This window comes from Panthera pardus, unplaced genomic scaffold (genome assembly GCF_024362965.1).
Source record: "Panthera pardus isolate Hobbes unplaced genomic scaffold, ASM2436296v1 HiC_scaffold_16, whole genome shotgun sequence".
Lineage (NCBI taxonomy): Eukaryota > Metazoa > Chordata > Mammalia > Carnivora > Felidae > Panthera > Panthera pardus.
In genome coordinates, this window is record NW_026526721.1 from 5,447,796 (window position 1) to 5,470,081 (window position 22,286).

Consider the following 22,286-nt stretch of genomic DNA (forward strand, 5'->3'; position numbering starts at 1 on the left):
TAACATTTTCATTTATTTTTTTTTAAATTTTTTTTTAACGTTTATTTATTTTTGAGACAGAGAGAGATAGAGCATGAACAGGGGAGGGGCAGAGAGAGAGGGAGACACAGAATCCGAAACAGGCCCCAGGCTCTGAGCGGTCAGCACAGAGCCCAACGCGGGGCTCGAACCCACGGACCGTGAGATCATGACCCGAGCCGAAGTCGGACGCTTAACCGACCGAGCCACCCAGGCGCCCCAACATTTTTATTTATTTTTGAGAGAGAGAGAGACAGTGCACACAGGGGAGGGGCAGAGAGAGAGGGAGACACAGAATCTGAAGCAGGCTCCAGGCTCCGAGCTGTCAGCACAGAGCCTGACGCGGGGCTTGAACCCACAAACCTTGAGATCGTTAGCCGAAGTCAGACGCTTAGCTGACCGAGCCACCCAGGAGCCCCAGGTGTCCTTTTATTTCAACTTGATATTTCAAGTTGATATTTCCTTTAGGATCTCCTGCAGGACAGCCCTGGTGACCTCCCTCTGTTTTGTCTATCTGGGAAAGTCTGTCTCTCCTCAGTTTTTGAATAACGGTTTTGCTGGGTGCAACATTCTTGGCTGGCTATAGTTAATCTATTAACTATAACTTACGATTCGGAGTATGCAACTTTAGGTATGTACTATGATTGCGTATTCATTGCGACCATGCTGGTGATGAAGGGCAGTTTGTCGCAGCTCAAAATGTCCCCCAGCTGCTGTGCATCTTGCACTCTTGTGTCTATGTTTTATAAAGTTTATTCCTGGTCCCTCACCCCCTTGCTTGCCAACTCTGCCTTCTCACTGAGCCCGCATCAGTGTGTCTGTGTTCTCAGCACCAGGTTTGGGCTAGGAATGAGATTGCTAAGAGTGTTATGATAGTTCAAAATGCAGTGTTGAGGGATGCCGGGGTGGCTCAGTCGGTCATGCGTCCAGCTTCGGCTCAGGTTGTGATCTCACGGTTTGTGGGATGGAGCCACTCATCGGGCTCTAGGCTGACAGCTCAGAGCCTGGAGCCCGCTTTGGATTCTGTGTCTCCCTCTCTCTCTGCCCCTCCCCCCACTCACACTCTGCATGTGACTCCCTCTCAAAAATAAATAAACATTAAAAAAAACCAAACCAGTGTTGAAAGCAAGAGATTATCCTTTGAGCACTGCAGGCGAGGGTGACCATGTGGGCTTCTGGGAGCTTGCTTTCACTGCATGGGAGGCACAGGTCTTCAGCAGTGTCTCTCTGTGGTTCAAGTTTCTGAAATTTACTCCCGGGACTATAATTACATCCCTTAGAGTTCTATAAACCAATGAATTCCAGAAGCTTTAAAATGATAGAATCTGTTTTTGCATTCTTCTTAAATTCTGATTCCTCTGTAGCTACTTCTTGCCTCTGTTCTTAAAAGTAACATGTACCTGCTCTGTCTCTATTCTAGAACTTTCTTTTGCTCTTAGAAGTAGACATCCTTGGGACACCTGGGTGACTCAGTCAGTTGAGCGTCCGACTTTGGCTCAGGTCGTGATCTCACAGCTTGTGAGTTCGAGCCCTGCGTCGGGCTCTGTGCTGACAGGTCAGAGCCTGGAACCTGCTCTGGATTCTGTGTCTCCCTCTCTCTCTGCCCCTCCCCCACTCATGCTCTGTCTCTCTCTCTCTCTCTCTCTCTCTCTGTCAAAAATAAATAAACATTGGGGCGCCTGGGTGGCGCAGTCGGTTAAGCGGCCGACTTCAGCCAGGTCACGATCTCGCAGTCCGTGAGTTCGAGCCCCGCGTCAGGCTCTGGGCTGATGGCTCGGAGCCTGGAGCCTGTTTCTGATTCTGTGTCTCCCTCTCTCTCTGCCCCTCCCCCGTTCATGCTCTGTCTCTCTCTGTCCCAAAAATAAATAAAAAATGTTAAAAAAATAAATAAATAAATAAATAAATAAATAAACATTTAAAAAAATTTAGAAGTAGAAATCCTCATAATGAATAATCACTGACAGTCTACATCCTACATATTGTGTTATTAGGCAAATCAAAAATATGCTGTCTAACCTTTCTTGATCTGGAGAATAGAAAGTCAGTCCTATTTTTCCTCTCCCTACTATAACTGGTAGAAATGGAGCCCTTTCCTTTGCCAAGTGACCTTTCAACTTAACTGTTTTACTTTTTCCTCATCTGAAAGGCTTACAAAATAGAACCAATGCTAAGCAATGGATTCAGGTGTCCTTGGATGTTTGTAGACCCCAGTGCTCACGTCGGCAGTACATATACTAAAATTGGAAGTTCATAAACTCCGTGCTAACTCATTCACACCTGACGGCAAACCCCTCCTTCTACAAATAAGGAAGTGAAGGCACAGAGAAGGGGTTAAAAACTTTATTTAGTAGCACAGCTGGACTTAAACACAGGTAGTCTGGCTTCGAAGTTCTTATCTCAAAAAAAAAAAGAAAGAAAAGAAAAGAAAAGAAAAGAAAAGAAAAGAAAAGAAAAGAAAAGAAAAGAAAAAAAGAAAGAAAGAAAGAAAAGATCTACAATTCAGATAATGAGCACCAAGCTCCTGAGTGCCTACATTTGTCTCAGTGGACTCTCAGGTTCCTATGTGTAAGGAACTAAATAAGAGGAAATGTAGTTGCTTTTTTATTTAAAAAAAATGGTAGTTTATTAAGTGTCAATAATAGGTACACATGTAATAAACATTTATGCCGTTTGGGGCAATATTTAGAGAAACATGAGCACGTCTGCTACAAGTTGGTACTTCCCCACCCAATGTCAGCTATGAGTAATCACAGCCTAATCCAGCCTCATCGTTTCTACCAGCCCCAGCTAGAACCTCATCCCGAGATCTTTTTCTCCTGGTGTCAGATTGACTCGTTGCAGATTCACAGCTGTAACTTTACCTTGAGAATCAGCAAACTGTCAGCTGTCACCAGTTTTGACATCGAATGTGCCTGGTACCTTAAGCTATTTTTGTTTGTTTGTTTGTTTCTCTGGTGAGACCTAACTTGAACCATTTATCCACTCACCGGTCTAACTCTGGCTGTATTTGCAGTTCTGAGTTCTTTCTCCCAAATGCTTTTGAAAGCATATAGTAGGAGTAATAATAATATGGAATAGCAGAATGGCCACGGCTATGCTCTGTTGACATCTGCTGCCTATGACTATGCTTGAAAGCTCCACTGAACAGAGACCGAGGTGTTATGGTCATTGCTGTGTGGCCAGCACACACGGTGTTGTCACATGTATATCAGGAACTCAGTAGGCACTTCTTGTGTGAACAAGTGAATGAATGGATGGATGGATGGATGGTTTCCATTCAGATGTTTCTCAGCTTGATCTCTTATATCTCCCCAAGCCTGATCATTGAAATGTATCTATAATTGATTTAGTGAACAAACTGTAGATACCCTCCTATTTCATATAAAACCATCTGGTATAATAACTGATTTATTGCATGCATAGTAATCTTGGTTTACAACCTTGTATATTTCCAGACTTTTGAAATAAAATTGGTAAAGTCTGAGCCCTCACTCTTTAGTGAACTAGTCCTATGGCCAAGGGCAAAGTAATATCTTTGAATAAGTTTCCCTCTTTACGACTTGAGACTCTGAATAACAACCCCATAAGGCCGATGGGAAGAGCATATTGATAACTTGCCCTTGATCCCATAACCAAGAAGTAACCATGGTAGGATTCAAAGTTGGCTTCTCTGGCTCAGTTTTAAGCATTTTATGACTTTGACACCCTGTAAGATCATCCAGGAGTGGTCCTGAGGCAAGAAGGTAAACAGAAGCTTATCAGGGAGATTAAATCAGAAAAGAGATTTCCAGACTGAGCTTGGCTGTGTCCATGGCTGGCCAGGTTGAAGGCTATAACCTTGTCCTCATTAGCAACACATCTCAGCAACTCAGGACATTGGCCATGGACAGTCCATAATTTAAAGTCATGCACATGGCATGTGTAAAATTGAGGGGTATAGAATGAAGACATGATTATCCTAACATAAAATAAGTCTTTTTCATTAATACTTGCTGTTAGTTGGGCATTAGTCCTAAAAAAAGCGTGTTTAACAATGAAAGTGGAATCTCTTCTTGAACAGGCTTAAAGTATACCCATTAGCAAGGCATGGGATGCATTAAACAGGGAATAGTAATTGTTGTGGTAGTATTAGTGAAACAGGAGAGAAATATTTTCTTGTACACATCATTTTCAAAAGCTTCTAAGGAAAACACAGACTCAAATGCCTCTTTCACAATGAATAGTACAGAGTCTGAAATATTTTTATTCAAAAATAATTATGGTATCTTTTAAAGTTTGTCGAAATAAATTAAGCTTGTTTGCTAAAGTACAAATTAAGCCATGCTTTTCATTTAGAACGATGAGAGAATTCAAGTAACAGGATGGCACAACTTCACCTCTTCTCCCAGTGCATGTATTTACATGTTATGGAAGTGACTCTGTTACTCTTTCAATGTCATGCAAAAGGGTAAAAGGAAAAGGGAACGTAGAGCGTGCGTGCAATTCATTAGCATCTTTCCTCTGTTACGTTTTCTTTTCTTTCAGTTCCACCTTTCATCCAACCTTTTGAGTTTCCAAGATTCTCCATTGGACAGCGGGTCTTTATCCCATGTGTTGTGGTCTCAGGGGACTTACCCATCACGATCACTTGGCAGAAGGACGGCCGGCCAATCCCAGCGAGCCTCGGGGTGACCATCGACAACATTGACTTCACAAGCTCCTTGCGGATTTCCAATCTCTCCCTCATGCACAACGGGAACTATACCTGCATAGCCCGGAATGAGGCAGCAGCTGTGGAACACCAAAGCCAGCTGATCGTGAGAGGTAAGTGGGATGTGTGGCATCAGCACAAATTCAACGATGCTCACGGAGTGCGTTCACTTGCAATAACGTGAAAATTTTAGACTTTGCAGAATCTGCTCTCGTCCCATTCAAATAAAACTCACAACTGTAGAAGCCAACTACAAACTCCACTAACGCCAAACCAAGTCTTTATTTACCTAAGATGTGAAGCTCCAAATAATTAACAGCTAAGAAATGCATGCAGGAAGAAGTGAGAGTGGCATTTAATTGATGAGTGAGGCTTTCCCTGAATTAGCCCCCAAAGTCCATAAGCTCCTGCTGTATTGCATTCACTCTAAATGGCACTTTTTATAAGAGTATTATTTAGATTGATGGCCTTAAAAATAATGTTTGTTGAATATCATTTGTCAAATCACACCTTTTCAAAAGAATCATAAAAGGATAACTTTTCTTTTTTTGTTATTTTTTATTATTTGTTTTACTGAAGTGTAGTTGACACACAGCAAAGAGTAGCTTCCTGTATTTGTTTTAGTTTAGTTCTAGAAATGCAAAATTAGTTTCAGTTTAGGAATATGTTTTGTTCCTCTCTTCTGTTTAGCATCAGACCTCTCATTAATTTAGAAAGCTATGATAACATTCATCAAATTAAACGAAGTGGGGTGGTATTTATTTAGAAATTAAAATAGGATAGTCCAGGGGTGCCTGGGTGGCTCAATTGGTTAAGTGTCCGACTTCAGCTCAGGTTATGATCTCGCAGTTCATGGGTTAGAGCCCTGTGTCAGGCTCTGTGCTGACAGCTTAGAGCCTGGAGCCTGCTTCGGATTCTGTGTCTCCCTCTCTCTCTGCTCCTCCCCTGTTCATGCTCTGTGTCTCTTTCAAAAATAAATAAACATTAAAAATTTTTTAAAGAAATTAAAATAGGGTAGTCCAGCTTGTAGAAAATATTGGCAGGGGACTCGATGCATCTAAAATGTAGGCACCAGTCTACTTCACATCTCTCTTCTAGTCACCAAATTCCCATGAAGGCTCCACTCCACATGTGCAAAATGAGCAGCTAGTATTCTCTAATGTGTGTTGGGCACAGACATGTGGTTTTATGATTCTCCAAGAGCACTATGCATTCATCTCTGAGCACAGTTTTCACCCACATTGTAAAAGCAACTGTATTAAATTTAAAGACTTATGTTAATGTTGATTACTTGCATTTTAAAGTCTCCAAATATTGGGCTCTCAGAGTAAGTGTTGGGAGAGGTTGATTTCCATTATCTTCCAAACATCTGAGCAGATCTGAGCAGATTGTTTCTTGATCAACAGATGCCTGTGTCTTTCCTCAGTCTTTGAATCTTGTCCCCAAGACATCCTTCCTTCCTTTCTGGCTGAAAAGTAGTGCATTTTCTATGTAATGGCCAACAAAAGAAACTGAAGTATACTTAGAATTTATATGAAGAAACCAACTTTGTATTTGTAAAACGTATTTTCCCTGAGTAAGACAATATATTTTCAGTCAGATACTGAAAGTAAGTGTTGCAGATGAGAGGAAGCACACCTTTTGCTCAGTAAAGTAAAAAGAAGCATCTTTAACAGAAGTGAAGAAGAAGCAAGGAGTAGCAGTGTGACATGGGAGAGAAACGAGAAGGTCCAGATCCAAGGCATTCCAGCATTTGAGGTTCCAAAATAAGAGAAGGAATTAGCAAAGGAAACAGAGAGGGAAAAGGAGAAGCCAGTGAAGTAGGAGGAAATCCAGCAGACTATGAAGTCACGGAAGCAAATTAGGAAATATATCAAGAAACACAGGTAATAAAGTATATACAATCCCACTGGAAATAGAAAAAGGCAATCCAAGAATCGGTCATTGAGTTTAGGGAGATGGACATTGTTTGTGACCATGAAGAGTGGTGTGGTTGCAGTGAATGCCTAATTAGAAGGACTAAGGAACAGACAGGGAGGTGAGTAAATGTGTGGGAATTCAAGAAAAGACAACTATTTTCATGTTTTCAGACACATTGCTATGATGGGAGGCAGAAAACTGGTGAGGAAGTTGGAGGAGGACATGGGACAAGGGAAACTTACATGCTGATGGGAATGAGCCAGTAGAGAGGAGAGAAACGTGGCAAAGATAAAGAGGCGATAATTACAGGATCAAAGTCCTTGAGTTAGTGAATTGGAACTGGATTCTTTGCACCAATGGAGTATGTTAAAAACAGTATATAAAGAGCCATTGTGGGGTATTCTAGAAGACTGAACCAACCAAAATGGTTAGAAATTTTAGGGAGGCAGATTTTGGTTCAAGTAACTTGAAAAATAAATTTAAAAATTTAATGAATGGGACTATCGAAGAGTAACAGGTAATGGATTTGTCCACCTATCATTTAAAAAAAAACCTGTAAAACTGGTAAAAAAATATGTATATAAAACAACCATTTCCAGGCAGTGGAAGGCAGGAAGCAGAGGGTTGTGATCCTGGAGAAAATGGAAATATAGGAGTTGAGCTCCAAAATGTACCCCAGCTCTCTGAGGCACTTTCCAAACCATGACAAAGGGATGCAGAACCCAAGTAGATAACTGTGATCTTGCTGGATGGAGAAAACAGATAGAAATTTGGAAACCACCGAAGTGTGAGATTTTGCAGTGCTGGGGAATAGGGAGCTATTCAGAGAGCTCTAAAAATCTCCTTGTGAGTCTTTAGCTAAATACTACACTTCACATGCATAGGATGAGACTTCATGAAATCTATCAGAGAACAAGTACCAGGTAGATGTGAGATGAATGAAGAATTCAGAGGCTACACAGTACTGGGATGTATTGGAGTTCTGAACAGCCAGAATAGAGAACACATGGAAATTCAGTTAAAATCTCAGAGGGGACACTAGGAGGAGAGCTAATCTATCCTTGGAATAGGAGCTATTCTAGACAAACCCTAAAAGAGCCTAAAAAGATCCTTGGTTGTATAAAACTTTGCCAGTGAATTAACTGCAAGAATAACATTCAACACTTAAAGTCAACAAAACCCATACTCTCAATAGCATAGCATATCCACAGTGTGTTACACATACTTACTAGATATGTAAAGAAGGAGGAAAATGTGAGCCATAAACAAAAGGAAAAACAATTAAAGTAATGGACTGATGGACACACAGATGTCCCAGTTAGCAGGCAAGGGTTTAAAGTGGCTAGCTACCCTCTTATTTCAAGGGTTCAATATAATGAACTCAAGTAAATGAGTGCACAGAGAACACAAGAAGGGAAACGTAAAATATTTTTTAAAACAAGAACCAGAAAGAAATTCTAACTCTGAAAGATATAATGTGTGAAATGAGAAATTCACTAGATCCATTTAATAAGATATAAAGAAATTGTGGTTTATATATACAATGGAATACTACTTGGCAATGAGAAAGAATGAAATCTTGCCTTTTGTAGCAACGTGAATGGAACTGGAGAGTGTGATGCTAAGTGAAATAAGTCATACAGAGAAAGACAGATACCATAGGTTTTCACTCTTATGTGGATCCTGAAAAACTTACCAGAAGACCATGGGGGCGGGGAAGGGAAAAAACAAAAAAGGTTAGAGAGGGAGGGAGCCAAAACATAAGAGACTCTTAAAACCTGAGAACAAACTGAGGGTTGATGGGGGTGGGAGGGCGGGGAGGGTAGGTGATGGGTATTGAGGAGGGCACCTGTTGGGAGGAGCACTGGGTGTTGTATGGAAACCAATTTGACAATAAATTTCATATTAAAAAAAAAGATATTAAATACTGCAGAATAAAGGATTACTGAACTTGAAAAGAGGGCAAGAGAAAATACCAGATATTTTCACAGAGAGTAAACAGTGCCTCACTGAGCTTCGGGAAATGTCAGCCCTTCCAACATATACGTAGTTAGAGTCAGAGAAAAAGGTTCAGGGAAAAAATATATATTTGAATAACAATGATTGGAAATTTTCCAAATGCGAAGAAAAATGTAAATATACATATCAAAATGGTCAATGAAACCCTCAAAAAATAAGCACAAAGAGAAACCGTGTCAGGGCTCGTTATAATTGTATTGTTAAAAACCAATAATAAAATATTAAAAGTAACCAGAGAGAGTTACCTGGATGGCTCAGTCAGTGAAGCATCCAACTTCGGCTCAGGTCATGATCTCATGGTGTGTGAGTTCGAGCCCCACATCAGGGTTTTTGCTGTCAGCACAGAGCCCACTTCAGATCCTCTGCCCTCCTCTGTCTGCCCCTCCCCCAGTCATGTGCACTCTTGCTCCCTCTGTCTGTCACAAATAAATAACCATTAAAATAAAAAAGTAACCAGAGAAATTAAGCTTGTTACATTCAAGAGGACCAAGTAAGAAAACTTTAGACTACTCATCGTAAACAATTCAAGCCAGAAGAGAATGGAACAGCATGTTTAAAGTGCTGAAAGAAAGGTGTGGAGGAAGAACATTATCAATCTAGGATTCTGTAACCAGAAAAATATATTCTTTTTCTTTTTTTAGAAAAATATATTCTTAAAAAATGGATGCCGAATAAAGGCGTTTTTAGACAAGTAAAGGTTGAGAGAATTAATTACCAGCCAGATTTTACTACAGGAAATGTTAAGGAATGTTCTTTAGGCTAAAAGAAAACAATTCCAGGTGGAAACTGATCTTCAAGAGGAATGAACAGCTCTTGGTAAGATAAATTTATGGCTAAAGATAAAATATACCATATTATCATTTTCATTTCTTTAAAAACATTTAGATGTTTAAACAACAATAATTTATAACATGCAAAAGTAAAATATACAACAATAATTTCACAAACAGGAAAAAGGAAAGTGGAATTTTACTTCGTAAAATTTATCCTATGTTATACATGAAGTGGCATGAAATTATTTGAACATAGATGTTGCTAGTTAAATACATACAATGCAACCTCTTGAGGAATTATAAAAATGAAACAAATAGGTATAGATGTGAATGCAACAGAATAGAAAAAAGAGCATTAAAATACACTTGATTAGTTACAAAAGATAGGAAAAGAGAGACATAATTACAAAGAAGAAATGGAAAATAGATGGAAAACTCAAAGACAACTATATCAATACTTTCATTAGGTATAAATGGACTAAACATACCAATTAAAAAGCAAAGACTGCCAATCTTAATTAAAAAGCAAGATTCAAGTACATATTACCACACTTTAAATATAAAAGACATAGTAATTAAAAGTAAAATGATATAAAACCAATCACGAAAAGCTTAATTGGATGTATTAATATTAAATAAAATAAGTCTCAGGACAATAAATATTACTATAAGCAAATAAGGACATGTTATAATAATAAAATGGTTAATTCATCAAGAAGACATATACAACTGAAATCTGGATGCACCTAATAACAGAAATCCAAGCACATGACTATGAAATAGAACTGAAAGGAGTAACAGACAAACAACTAATGCCAATTGGGAGTTTCAGCACTCCTTTCTTAATACTTAAGAGAGTAAGTAGAAAAAAGAATCCATAAGAACGGAGAAGATTTAAACTACATATCAGCCCATATAACCTAATTGATATTTATAGATTATATCCAACAACTTCATAATGCACATTCTAGAATTCTGATCACCTGAAGAATAAGAATGTAAGTTTTATTGTTTAAAGCCACTAAGTTTGTTGTGATTTATTCCACCAGCTCTAGAAAACTAACGCAAAGGCAAATATCACTATAGCTCCTACAGACATTAATTAAAACGGTAGTAAAGAAATCTTTTGGACAATTTTATGGCAGTCTGTTTGACAATTTAGATCAAATGGCCAATGATTTCAAAGACATAAATTATCAAAATGGATACAAGATAAAAGTGAAAATTTGACTAGCCCTATGTCTGTTATAAAATTTGAATTTTTGTCAAAAACTTTCCCACAAAAACTGAAGGCCAAGAGAGCTTAATTTGTAAATTCTAGCAAGAATTTAAGAAATAATAGAACTCTTACACAAACTCCTTCAGATAATAGAAGGAAAGGGAATAGTTCCCAAATTTTTATGACATAGCATAAACTTAATATAAAAAGTTGATAAAGACATCACTTACAAAAAAATTTGCAAGCTGTTATTGCCCATGAATGTGGGTGCAAAAATAGTTGGCAGAATATGAGCATATCAAATTAGCAGTATAAAGGAAGGATAACATATCATGACAAAGTGGGCCCTTTCACAGGACTAAATGCTTGGTTTATGATTCAAAATTAAATCAATAGAATTTACCATATTAACAGTAAAGTAGAAAAATCACGGATATAAATGAAATAGAGGAAAAGAAGTTACTAGAAATTCAATAGCCATTCCTGATTTAAAAAATAATAAAACTTTCGATTAACAATCAATAAAAGGTAAGTTTCACTAGAGTAAAAGTCACCTATGAAAATCCATAGTGTTTTGTACTTCTTATCCTCATGATTAGGAAGGAGATAAGCATGTCTACTCTCAACATTTCTATCAGGATTGTTTTAGAGGTCATAGTCTTTGCATTTAGACAAGAAAAAGAAATGCAAGCATGACATTTGTAATAGAAGGCACAAACGTACCTACATTTACATATGGGTCTGTACAGAAAAATGTTAACAAATCTACCAGTGTACAAAAGAAAAAGAGAAATGAGTCAAAGCGTATCAATATTTAAAACCAATGAAACGCAAAAGAAGACTGTAACAGAGGAAAAAGGAGACAAAGGAATAAAACAGAAAGAAAACATTTTGCTAATGCCCATAACAAGTCCATCCCTATCAATAATTACTCTAAATGTAAATAGAACAGATAACTGATACCCACAAAACATAGATAATCCTGAAGAACAGTATGATGAGTAAAAGAAGCCAGACACACAAAAAACAGTAACATATTCTATTTGTATCCATTTATAAAAAATTCCAGGATAGAAAACTATTCAATGGAGATAAAAATCAGAAGAATGGTTACCACTGGGAAGGAGTATTGGCAGCTGACAAGGAATGGACATGAGGGAAATTTGGGGGAGAGTAAAAGTATTCTAAATCTTGATGGGGTGTTGATTTTATGGATTTAGGCACTTGTCAAAACCTATCAAACTATACACTTAAAATATGTGTCTATTACTGTATATAAATTCTGCTTCCATTTTTTAAATATTAAAATATAATCTTCCTAAGGTTCAAAATTCTTCAAAAATGAAATAATTAAGTAACTTACTTCGAAAAATAACAACTTTCCCACCAAGAGAACTTTGTTAAAAATGGGTTGGTGTTTTGGAAGGGACTGTATAAAAGAAATAGATGTCACAGATTAGTGGCTGACCTCAATAAATAATAACTTCCCTCCTGGCTCTAATGCTCAATGATTTAAAATGAAAGTCTATTATTTATACACTTTATTCCTTACAGGCTGTATCATCTTTTATAACACATGTGGAAAGTAATCTAACTTCAACATGACTTTTAGTAAATCTATATTTTTGTTAATTGTATTTAACAGCATATAGACACATAAGTATACAAGTTCCTTTAACTTATGCTACAGTGGGGATAGGCTTATGATTCATTCAATTACTTTAAAATTGGACCAGATCTGGAGTGCCTGGATGGCTCAGTTGGTTATGTGTCCAACTCTTGATCTCGGCTCAGGTCTTGATCTCATGGTTGTGAGTTCAAGCCCCGCATTGGGCTCTGCACTGGGTATGAAGCCTACTTAAAATAAACAAACAAATAAGTAAATAGACAAACAAATAAATAAATAATGTTATATATATTATACATCTATATACACATATTATATATACTATATACATGTATATAGTAGATGTATATATACACATATAGTAGATGTATAATAGATAATGCACATATTATGTATATAAAATGGGACCAGATCTGGAGTGCATGTTTGGTAGGTACCGTAACAGGTTATCATTCTGATTTCAGAAAGTCAGTCACCCCAAATAAACCCTAATCATTGTCAAAGCAGCTTTGAGCCTACTTTGCCTTTAATTTCAGTTTTCATGGTAATGGCTAAAATGGATTTATTAGATTAGGACTACAAAATATCCTTCACTCTTGAATAAAGCATTTTCTGTTTTAAAGTCCTTCTGTGTAGCCATCTTTACTGTTTTTTTTTTCTTAAAATTTTTCAGTCTGGTGAGTTCAGTATTTTCTTGTTTCAGTTGCTTTCAAAAGAAAATAAATATTCTGAGCTGCACCTCTTTGAACCATCAATGGGTAGATACAAGTACATTCTTTTGCACCCATTCCCAGATGACTGCATTTTTTCTGTCTTTCATCTTTCTCTTATTCCATCATTAAACAGCTGTGTCTTTAGCACATACTTGTAATTGCTGGCCCTGGAATAGTCGCTGGGATGATGAACGCTCATTTCTTCCCAGTGAGAGCTCCCATCTAGTGGAAGACAGGTGACAGCCTTACATGGTGGTATGACAGGCCGCAGGGAAACTGTGAAGGAAGAGAGGGAAGTTACCTTATTTAGGTTAGGAGATACCCAATGGGAGGGAGGGATCCTGATGGGTTAGAAAATACAGCATCAAGTTAAAAAGAGACAAAGGAAGGCAATGTGTTCCTGGAAGAAGGTCTGTCACCTGCAGTGGCATGGAAGGCTTGAGACAGCAGGTGCATTTATTTCCCTGGTGTGGTAGAATGGTGTGGCTGGGGAGCAAAATGAGGAAGGATGAGACTCTAGAGCTAACTCTGGCTCACAGTTTGTAGATTCTGTGCCCTAAGGTCTAGAGGCCATGGGAATTGATGAGGGAATCTAAAGCAGTAAAATCACACAGTTTATGGCAGGACGTTCCATGCACTGAAATAAAGTGAGACCATGAGCCCGGAAGTCCGGAGGGGAGGCCTTTGTGCTCTATGTGAGAAGGGGTGACGGTTGGAGCCAAGGTGGTGGCAGTGGGGATGGCAAAGGTGGGGCTAATTCAGAAGACAGTTTGCAGGAACTGACGGTCTACTCTTTGAGAAAAATATGTGAGAAGCCTTGATGACAGACGTTCTCCCCAAAAGTAGCTGGCCAAGGACCATGCTGGGAGTGGGGAGCTGCTCAGGGCGTATAATATCTCAGAGTTCTCCTCCGTTTCCCGTCTGCCCTCAGTACATAATAGTTGGGACAGGGAGGTTTCTCTGTGGATGGTTAATGCCTGCTGTGAGTGACAACCTCTTGTTTTTGATTGCTAGAAATCAGGCAGCTGCTCAGATTGCAGCTTTTAATTTGAAGAGTCAAGTGGTTGAATTTGGTCGTCACTTCAGCTGGATCATATTCTGAATGAGCTAAATAGACACTGTAGTAAGATGAGGAATCTTATTTATTATTGCCATTTAGAATGGAGGAGCATTCCATATTGCAAAGCGTGGACTTACCAGTTAACTTTGGAACACGGCTTGTCATTTGGTTCATGAAAAAAATATGCAAAGGTATAGTTGGGGAAGCAAAACCAACATGAAAAGAGCAAACAGCATTAGAGAATGATTATGTGGGTCTTTATTTAAATCTTTAACTGGAGTTAAGTGGTTTTCTCTTGGAGGCTTTAAAGCTTTTGGTCTGAGATGTAGTTTGGGAAAAATAGAATGAGTTTAGAGACCTTGAAATTGCCTTGTCACAGTGAGGGTGGTTTGGAGGACTTCAAGTGACAGACTATTAATTACAAGAGCAAAATGAACTCTAATAAGGGGGAGATCAGTGATACGTTCAAGGGAGGCTTCATGGAAGGAGTGAGCTCCATCAGCCCTGATGTGCATAGGGTTTAGAAAATAAAAATGCAACACTCTGTCTCCCAGTTAGAAAATCAAGGTCCCCCTTTCTGCTTTTTCATTTTCTATGTGACTTTGAAAACATGAGTGAATCTCTCTGATCCTCAATTTACTAACCTATAAAATAGGAACAGGGAGACTTACTTCTTGGAGCTGCTGAGAAAATTTAATTAGGTGACAAGGTAACAATTGGTATGACCTTTGCACTTGGCTGACAGCAGAGCACTCTGATTACTGTCCATGAATGGGGGGCGGGGGTGGGGGTGGGACGGAGGTATATGTTCCAGGCATATGTTCTGAGGTCGGAGAGTGATAGCACCAGCCAAGACGTAGAGGCTGTGCCATAGCCAGAGTTGGCCTGTCTGCTTATTTTCAACAAGTGTGTACTTGACATAGGAAAGGCTGGGGAACTACAAATGTCCTTGAATGGATTGTCTTGAGGGAGGAAGACCGTCTGGTAGCAGTTGATGGGCTGTGCTTTGCAGACAGGAAAGCCAAGGAAAACCCACTGGCCTGCAAGCCTGCCTCCCCAGACCTCTTCCCTGCTTCTCTTCTTTCCGTTTTCTTCCTTTCAGCCCTGTGATGATGTGGACACCTCTTAGCTTTGTGACCTTGGGTAAATTCCTTAACCTCTCTTTATCTCCATTTTTTATTCATAAAATGGAATACTACCTAGTAATGATTTCCAAGGGCTAAATAAAATAATGTATTTATCATGGTGCTTGGGACATAATAAACACTCAGGGAGTGATGACACTCTTCCACCCTTGTCCCTCTGTATGCCCCCCTTCCTGCTACATGATTTTGGATCATGATTGAGGGTATACTGCATAGAAGGGCCATGGGGCAACCCAAGCATTAGGCAATTAATTAGAATGAAGGCCTTGGGAATATGGCCAAAAAGGTAAAAGTACAATATAGTTTTGGGATACCACAGCAGCTGAGACAAATTGCACATGGGAGATGAAGGTAACATCTAAGACATTTCAGCTGAGGTGTGGAATAAATGGGTATGACAGCAGTGGAGTTTGAGAGCCCAGTTCCTAGTTATTCCTTCTATCACAACCTTATGACCTAGAATCATTATAGAACTTAGCACAGTTTTTGACTTGTCAGGTAATTGGGAAGATTTATAGAGACTTAATTTAAAATAAATTAGCTGTTTTCCTACAGGAAGTTAAAAGAAAAAAGAAAACAAAACAACCCTTAGCTCTTATGTGTGTGCCTTATGGCTTACACTGTCTGTGGACCAATAATCTTCCTAATGTCATGCTCAGTGGGGTGACCTTGGCACTAAAGAAGCCATTTGGAGGGAAAGTACTAGACTTAATGACTGAACACACCTGCCCTTTGGTTCCTAATATTGGCTCTGCGTCACTGAGAGGAAAGCTGCAGATGAGATGATTTTCTATCTGCGGCTCCATAGGAGGTCAGTTTTCTCACATTTCTTTATGTCCAATGATGTAGCTGCTGTTTCTGACTTTTAATGATTAGCTGCCCCATAGAAAACAAACACTACTCAAAAGGCCTCTAGTTAACCTTTATTTGGCAAGGAAAATAAAAGTTATACAGGGCCACTATCTTATTGCTATGTTTAGTGGCCTAATTTTTGTGCCACATTTCTACTATAATTTTATTTCATCCATTGATTCTTCCAACAAATATTTCTGAAGCCTCTATTCTGCGTGCTGGAGTGCAGTGGTGATCAAAACAGAGATACCAAGTTCCTGGCCCATAAGACTCACATTCCAGTGGAAGAAAGGACAACAAACAAACAAACATGCAAACAAACAAACAATGTCAGGTATCTGCATGTACTATGAAATTAAAACTCAGTAGGAGGATTGAGAGTGATGGGGATAGGAAAGGTATGTCAGATAGGATGGACAGGGAAATCCTTTCTCGAGAGATTTTTGAGCAGACTTGACTAAGGTAAGGGAGCAAGTCACAGGGCTCTCTGCAGGAAGTGAGCTCCAGGGAAGAGACCAAGCATGAAGGCCCCAAGTCAGGAGTGAGCTTTGTGTGTTCAAAGAGCTGCAAGAGACCAATGTGCTCAGTGTTACATAAGGGAAGAGGCAAAGGAATGAGGGCGAGGGCCAGACCATCTTTCTGGTTGTGACAGGAAGCCATTGGATTTTTGTGTCCGGTGTCATAAATTAAATCTTACCTAGACTTTGACCAATTACCATCTTGACTAAATGCCATCCAGTAGAGAGTGGCAATATTTATGTACATATCCCCTCTTCCCCACCACCGCCACCAAATAGCTCCTAGTTTTGCTTTCAGTAAAACTGAATCCTTGTTCCTGGTGACAGCTTAGGGCAGCTTACATCCATTCTTTGGAAATATATAGCTTCTTGGAGGCCATGAATTTTAAACATAAAAAAACATTGAATCGCGCCTAAGATTGAAATGTACCTGTCCTATTACAAACATATTACTATTCCTCTCTTAAAAACAGCAAAAATAATCCCCCCCTCCTTTAACAAACAGACCAAGCCAAAGAACACTGTGTTTTAAACAGCCCTCATTTTAGACAAGGTGACAAGAAGGGGTCCCTTGGAGACTTCAGATGTTATCAGACTACATGGGTCCCATGACACGATTTGGGTATTTTGGAACATACGTATCTTAAATTTCTCTTTCTGGAGGGACAGATGTAATGTTTGTGTAGTTATGATTCAGACAGGTGTATGGTACAAATGACCTACAATTGCATTTTGGGGGTGTGGCATAATTACTTGGTTGAATCCTTCCCTTCCATTTCCTTAATCACCCTCCTCCCCATTGGAAAATCCTTCTATTGGAAAAACCAACCATATTGGCAAACATGCTCACTACAACATACAAAATAAAGTGTTACACAAGTTAAAGGAGAGCAAAATATAATTTTAAGAAAGGAAACCAGCAACTTTTGGGAATTAAAACCTAGACAATACAGAGTACTAAGTCTTTGGGTCCTATAGGAAGTTTTAGCTCAGATTGCAACAGTTCCACCTCTAGTCTGTTTCTCCTTGGCCATAATCCTCCTATAGTGCTTTCTGCTGTCTTCCCTCAGAAGAAAATAGGTCCATCCTACTCTCAAGGTCTTTGGGCATTGGGGTCACTGTGATCTGTGTTATGATCTTAGCCATGATACTTTGGAGAAAGCCTATTTCCCTGTTCTGTAAAGCTGGAGTAATGTCCATTTGTTTTTCCTTTCAGCAGATATTTTCAGAGTGCTTTCTATGTTCCATTGCTGTGCTCTGTGCTGGGGATACAATGGTCAGTGGGAAAGGAATGGTTCTTATTCTTAGATGGTGAAGAGCCTTATGGGGGAGACAGGCAATTAAACCAGCAACACCAAACAATTTTGATAAAGGCTATGGCAGGGCAACAAAGGGTTCTGTGGGGGCATTTAATCTCATTCATAGCACTAGAAAAGGTGTCTCAGACTAAGTGGGCTCGGAACTGAGATGCAAATAATAAGTGAGAGTTCGTTAAACAAAGAAATGCAGAAGCATGTGTGAAGTCCAAGCAGCAAGAACAATCATGGGGACTGGAGAACAGACAGAGTTTTAGAACAGCTGGAGAAAAGCCTGCAAGAGGGGAATGTCAAGAGATGAAGCTGGAAACCAGGGACCCAAGTCATAAAGAACCTTCATAATATTGTATGATTATGGATTATATCAAAGAACAATTGGAATGCACTGACGATTTTAAGCAGGCAGTCACATCGTCCAGTAAGTGTCTTGGATTCTTCAAGCTACTGTGTGGAGAACAGACTCAAGAGGGGCGGTAGGTGCCAGGTAGACAGACCCCAGTGACGAGGCTACTTCTAAAACCAGATAAGAACCAGTATTGGCCTTTGTCTCCGGGAAAGTTCCTCTAAAAGCAGAGTGTGAGGTACGTGATTGGCTGCAAGTCACTAATGATATGTGATTCCTGGATTCCAGAGTGAGGGCTGGATGGCAGGAGTAAGATCAGAAAGAAAGGGAAAAAATCAATAAAGGTTGTTTTAATGAGCTTGTTGCCACCTTTGGGCAGTGGGGGATCCTTTATACTGGGAATCCTCTGAGGAATCACAGATAATCACAATCACTTCTTAAAGTGTTGTCTCTGGACCAGCAGACTTAGCATCCCTGGTAGCTTATTAGAAAGGCAGTATCTTAGATCCCTCCTCAGATCTACTAAGTCAAAACTTTGGAAGATATGGCTCAGCAACTTGTGTTTTAGTCAGCTCTTCAGGTGATTCTGATGCCCTATAATGTTTGATCACAGGCATAGAAAGAACATGCCTCAGACTCGTCCCATGGGATTGGAGGATGGAGAGAAGAGGCATTTCCCTCCCCCAACTCCTGTCCCTCATTGGTATATGTTTGTCACCCACATTTCTGGGTTGCATCAGGGAGAGTGAGTAAGCATTTGTGACACCAGAGAAGGCCCTGGGACAGCAGAGACTCATGCTCTTGGTGTGGTACCCTGGCAAGTGCATGGAACTGTCCAGCCCCTGGTGTGCTGAAACCAGATGAATGGAGGATATGATATGTGGCAATTTACCACACACCTTGTTTACCCATGGTGACTAGGGCATGCAATAAATATGGAGAGATTTTGAGGATATGTGATACATTTTCGAGGAAGAACCATCAGTGCCAGATATAAGGAGATGAAAGAGAAAGTTATGAAAGATAATTCTCAGTTTTATAGGCCATTTCCATCTATAATTACCTCACACTTACAATATGTCAATGGCTATTTCTCATGTAAACCTCTTTGATCAGTTTTTAAGTAGTGTCCCTTTGGATTAGAACCAAATTGAGGGGAGGGGTCATGGATCAATTATAATTAGACAGGCTTCCAGAGAAAATGCAAGAGAGTAGTGATCCTGTCCATTTGACAAAAGGTTTCCTTCTCTTAGCAGAATTTGAGCCAAATAGAGCATAGACTATAGATGACTGCATATTTACTTTCCACCTGGCCAGAGTGATTTTGGCATTGTGCCTTAAACTTTATAATCTATCCTCAAGATTTATTACTTTTACTAGAAAACTTTGCTCTATATAATCTCCAGAATTTTTCCTAGAAATAGTTTTCTCAGCTTGAGACAGCCATCCCTTATCACCTTATTTTAAATATATTTACATTTTATTGAATATATTTGTCTCAGAATACCATCTAAATGAAGTAAAATTGCTTGCTAGTTAAGCAATATTGAGGAGACCCATTGGCTGCATACATGATTTAATTTGAAAGTTGGGAATTGTATTTGTTAAGGATATGTTAAAGCTGGACATACCTGCATTTATTAAATTAACAAGCACTCCCAGAGCACTTAATATCTTCCAGACACTGTTCTGAGAACACTTGTAATCTTAATTCCTTTGATCTCCACACCAATCCTATAAAATGAGTACTGTAATTATACCCAATTTAAAGATAAGGAAATTGAAGCCAAGAGACATCTGATAACTTGCACCAAATCATCCAACTGGAAGAAGCAAAGTTGGAGCTCAAACCCTGGTATTTAGTCCTTGGCCCTGTACTCCTAGACATCACTGTTGTCTCTTTCAAAAACACAGCAGTGATTACAATCTCCAGCTGCTTCTTGTGTCTTGATATCATTCCCTCCTCTTCGACTGTTTTATGGACAAAATGATCTTCGCTGTGGTTCATATCATTCCAATGTGTTTTGAAGCTTCTAGCTAACAGGGACTCTTATTTTTCTCCCAGTCCATTTCATGTTGTGGCTGGAATTACTATTGATCTGTAGCATATAGGCCCATATTTCTGTCTCAAAATAAGAATTTTGGAAATTGCAAGGCAGACAAGACTAGCTTTACCAGGAATTAAGGAAAGGAGATGAAGAACACTCACATTTGCTAAGTGCCTGGCATATGGTAGACACAATCTATCTCCTCTCATATAATGGACTGCCTCATTGAAAGTTCATCCCATAATTAATCATTGATTTTGATGGAAAAGATTCTGAGATTCTAATACCTTCAGATGCTGCCTTTCCTAGAAGTATATGTATCTTCTCTTTAAGAGAAGACGCAAATACTCTTACAATGACAATAACTTAATTCAAAGCATTTGCTTTCTCTTGGCAGTTGTGTTTCAGGACAGAGTGCATGTGTATGACTTGGGTAGGGATGCATTTTTTCCAGCACTTCATAAAACTCACCAAATATGCATTTATTTAATATGCTTTTTTAATATGTACACGATAAAGTCTTCATGGTACCTCACTTCACTTAGCTTCCATCATCCTCTGTTGGTCCAGAAGAGTACTTACTGACATCAGGAATAATGGTCTGTGTGTCTTCATCAGATTTTGGGGAGAAGTTCAATGCCATGCTGTGTTCTTTATTGCCTTTAGGGGATGCCTATTAATTTTCCCTTCATCTCCTATTAGAACAAGAATAGATACCAAATGCTTTGAGCAGTGCACACCCAAGAGGAATACTTCCTCTTGATAATTGTTCTTTGTTCCTTAAATTGTGGTCCTGATTCTATTTGCCATGGAGTGGATTGCTCAAGATCTTCCATACCCCAAGTAAAAACCAATGTCCTATTCCCTTGGTTTATTCAACTTCCACACATAAGAGGCCACACATAAGAGGCCAGTTTTTCCCAGAGCAAATTAACTTCAGTCTGCAGAATCTCACTGATCTAAATAAGAAAATTTTCCTACACTGAGGTCACTTTCCTGACTTATTCCAGATCACATATACTATTTTTCAGTCTTCCATATAGGTAACCTGTTGTTTTCATTTTAATGTCCATTAAAATTATTGGCATTATTAAAATCATAGCTTTGAAAGTTGTGTTCTTGTCCAAATTAAGGGTGACATTTCTCTCTTTTCAGTTCCTCCGAAATTTGTGGTTCAGCCACGGGACCAGGACGGGATTTATGGCAAGGCTGTCATCCTCAATTGCTCAGCTGAGGGCTATCCTGTACCCACCATAGTGTGGAAATTCTCTAAAGGTATGAAGTTACTTGATTTGCTTGTTACCTGCCGAACATATGTTAGAATCTAAAGAATTAGATGAGCATTTCGAGTCCTTCCAGATGTGTTTCTGGCAAGTAAATATGTTCCCACCTCCACCAAGTCTTTCCTCTCACAAATAACCCTACTCCACTGAAATGTTTTTATTTGGACCAGGAAAGTATCTGGTCTTGCATAGCATTCCCTGGGGAAGATCACGAATGGGGCAGGTTATTCCATGGAAGCTATTTCAGCACCATGGATAGCTCTGCATTGCCTACAGGAGTTGTGTAACCATAATCCACTTGGAGAGAACTGCATACCCTGACATGTGCAGACACAAGGATGAATTGTCAGTATTGCTCATTGTTTGGAAAGTATTTCCCTGTTGTTTATACATTTGTGGTTAAGTGGCTTTAGAAGGTTAAAAATAAAAACACATCCATCCCCTATTTTCAGCATCCAGTGTTCTTTGTTTTCACTCCTAATCATGCTTTCTCTGTGCAAAGGCAAAGCAGCCTCCTCACTTTTAAGGTAACACTGTCAATGTTGCAGGAATAGAAACTTGTAACATGCAGACTGATGGGGAACATTCTAGACACCATGAAGATCATTTGTGTCCATCTTATTGTCTTCTCCAGGAAAGCGTTCTTAACTGTGCTTATGAACATATTGGAATTCTCTCTTTTTTCATTCACTCACCTTCACTCATTAATTTATCAAGCAGTTGAAGGCCAAATACACACTGG

At 39.2% G+C, this 22,286-nt stretch overlaps 1 protein-coding gene across 2 annotated transcripts in view; it reads left to right on the forward strand.

Moving 5' to 3' along the window:
* The window catches only part of DSCAM (DS cell adhesion molecule), a 699,778-nt gene that overhangs the window by 488,349 nt on the left and 189,143 nt on the right, over window positions 1-22,286 (forward strand). For both annotated transcript variants that reach the window (XM_053903059.1, XM_053903060.1), the window contains exons 9-10: window positions 4,543-4,821; window positions 21,417-21,536. In XM_053903059.1, coding sequence (XP_053759034.1) covers window positions 4,543-4,821; window positions 21,417-21,536 — 399 coding nt within the window. The remainder of the gene's footprint in view (window positions 1-4,542; window positions 4,822-21,416; window positions 21,537-22,286) is intronic.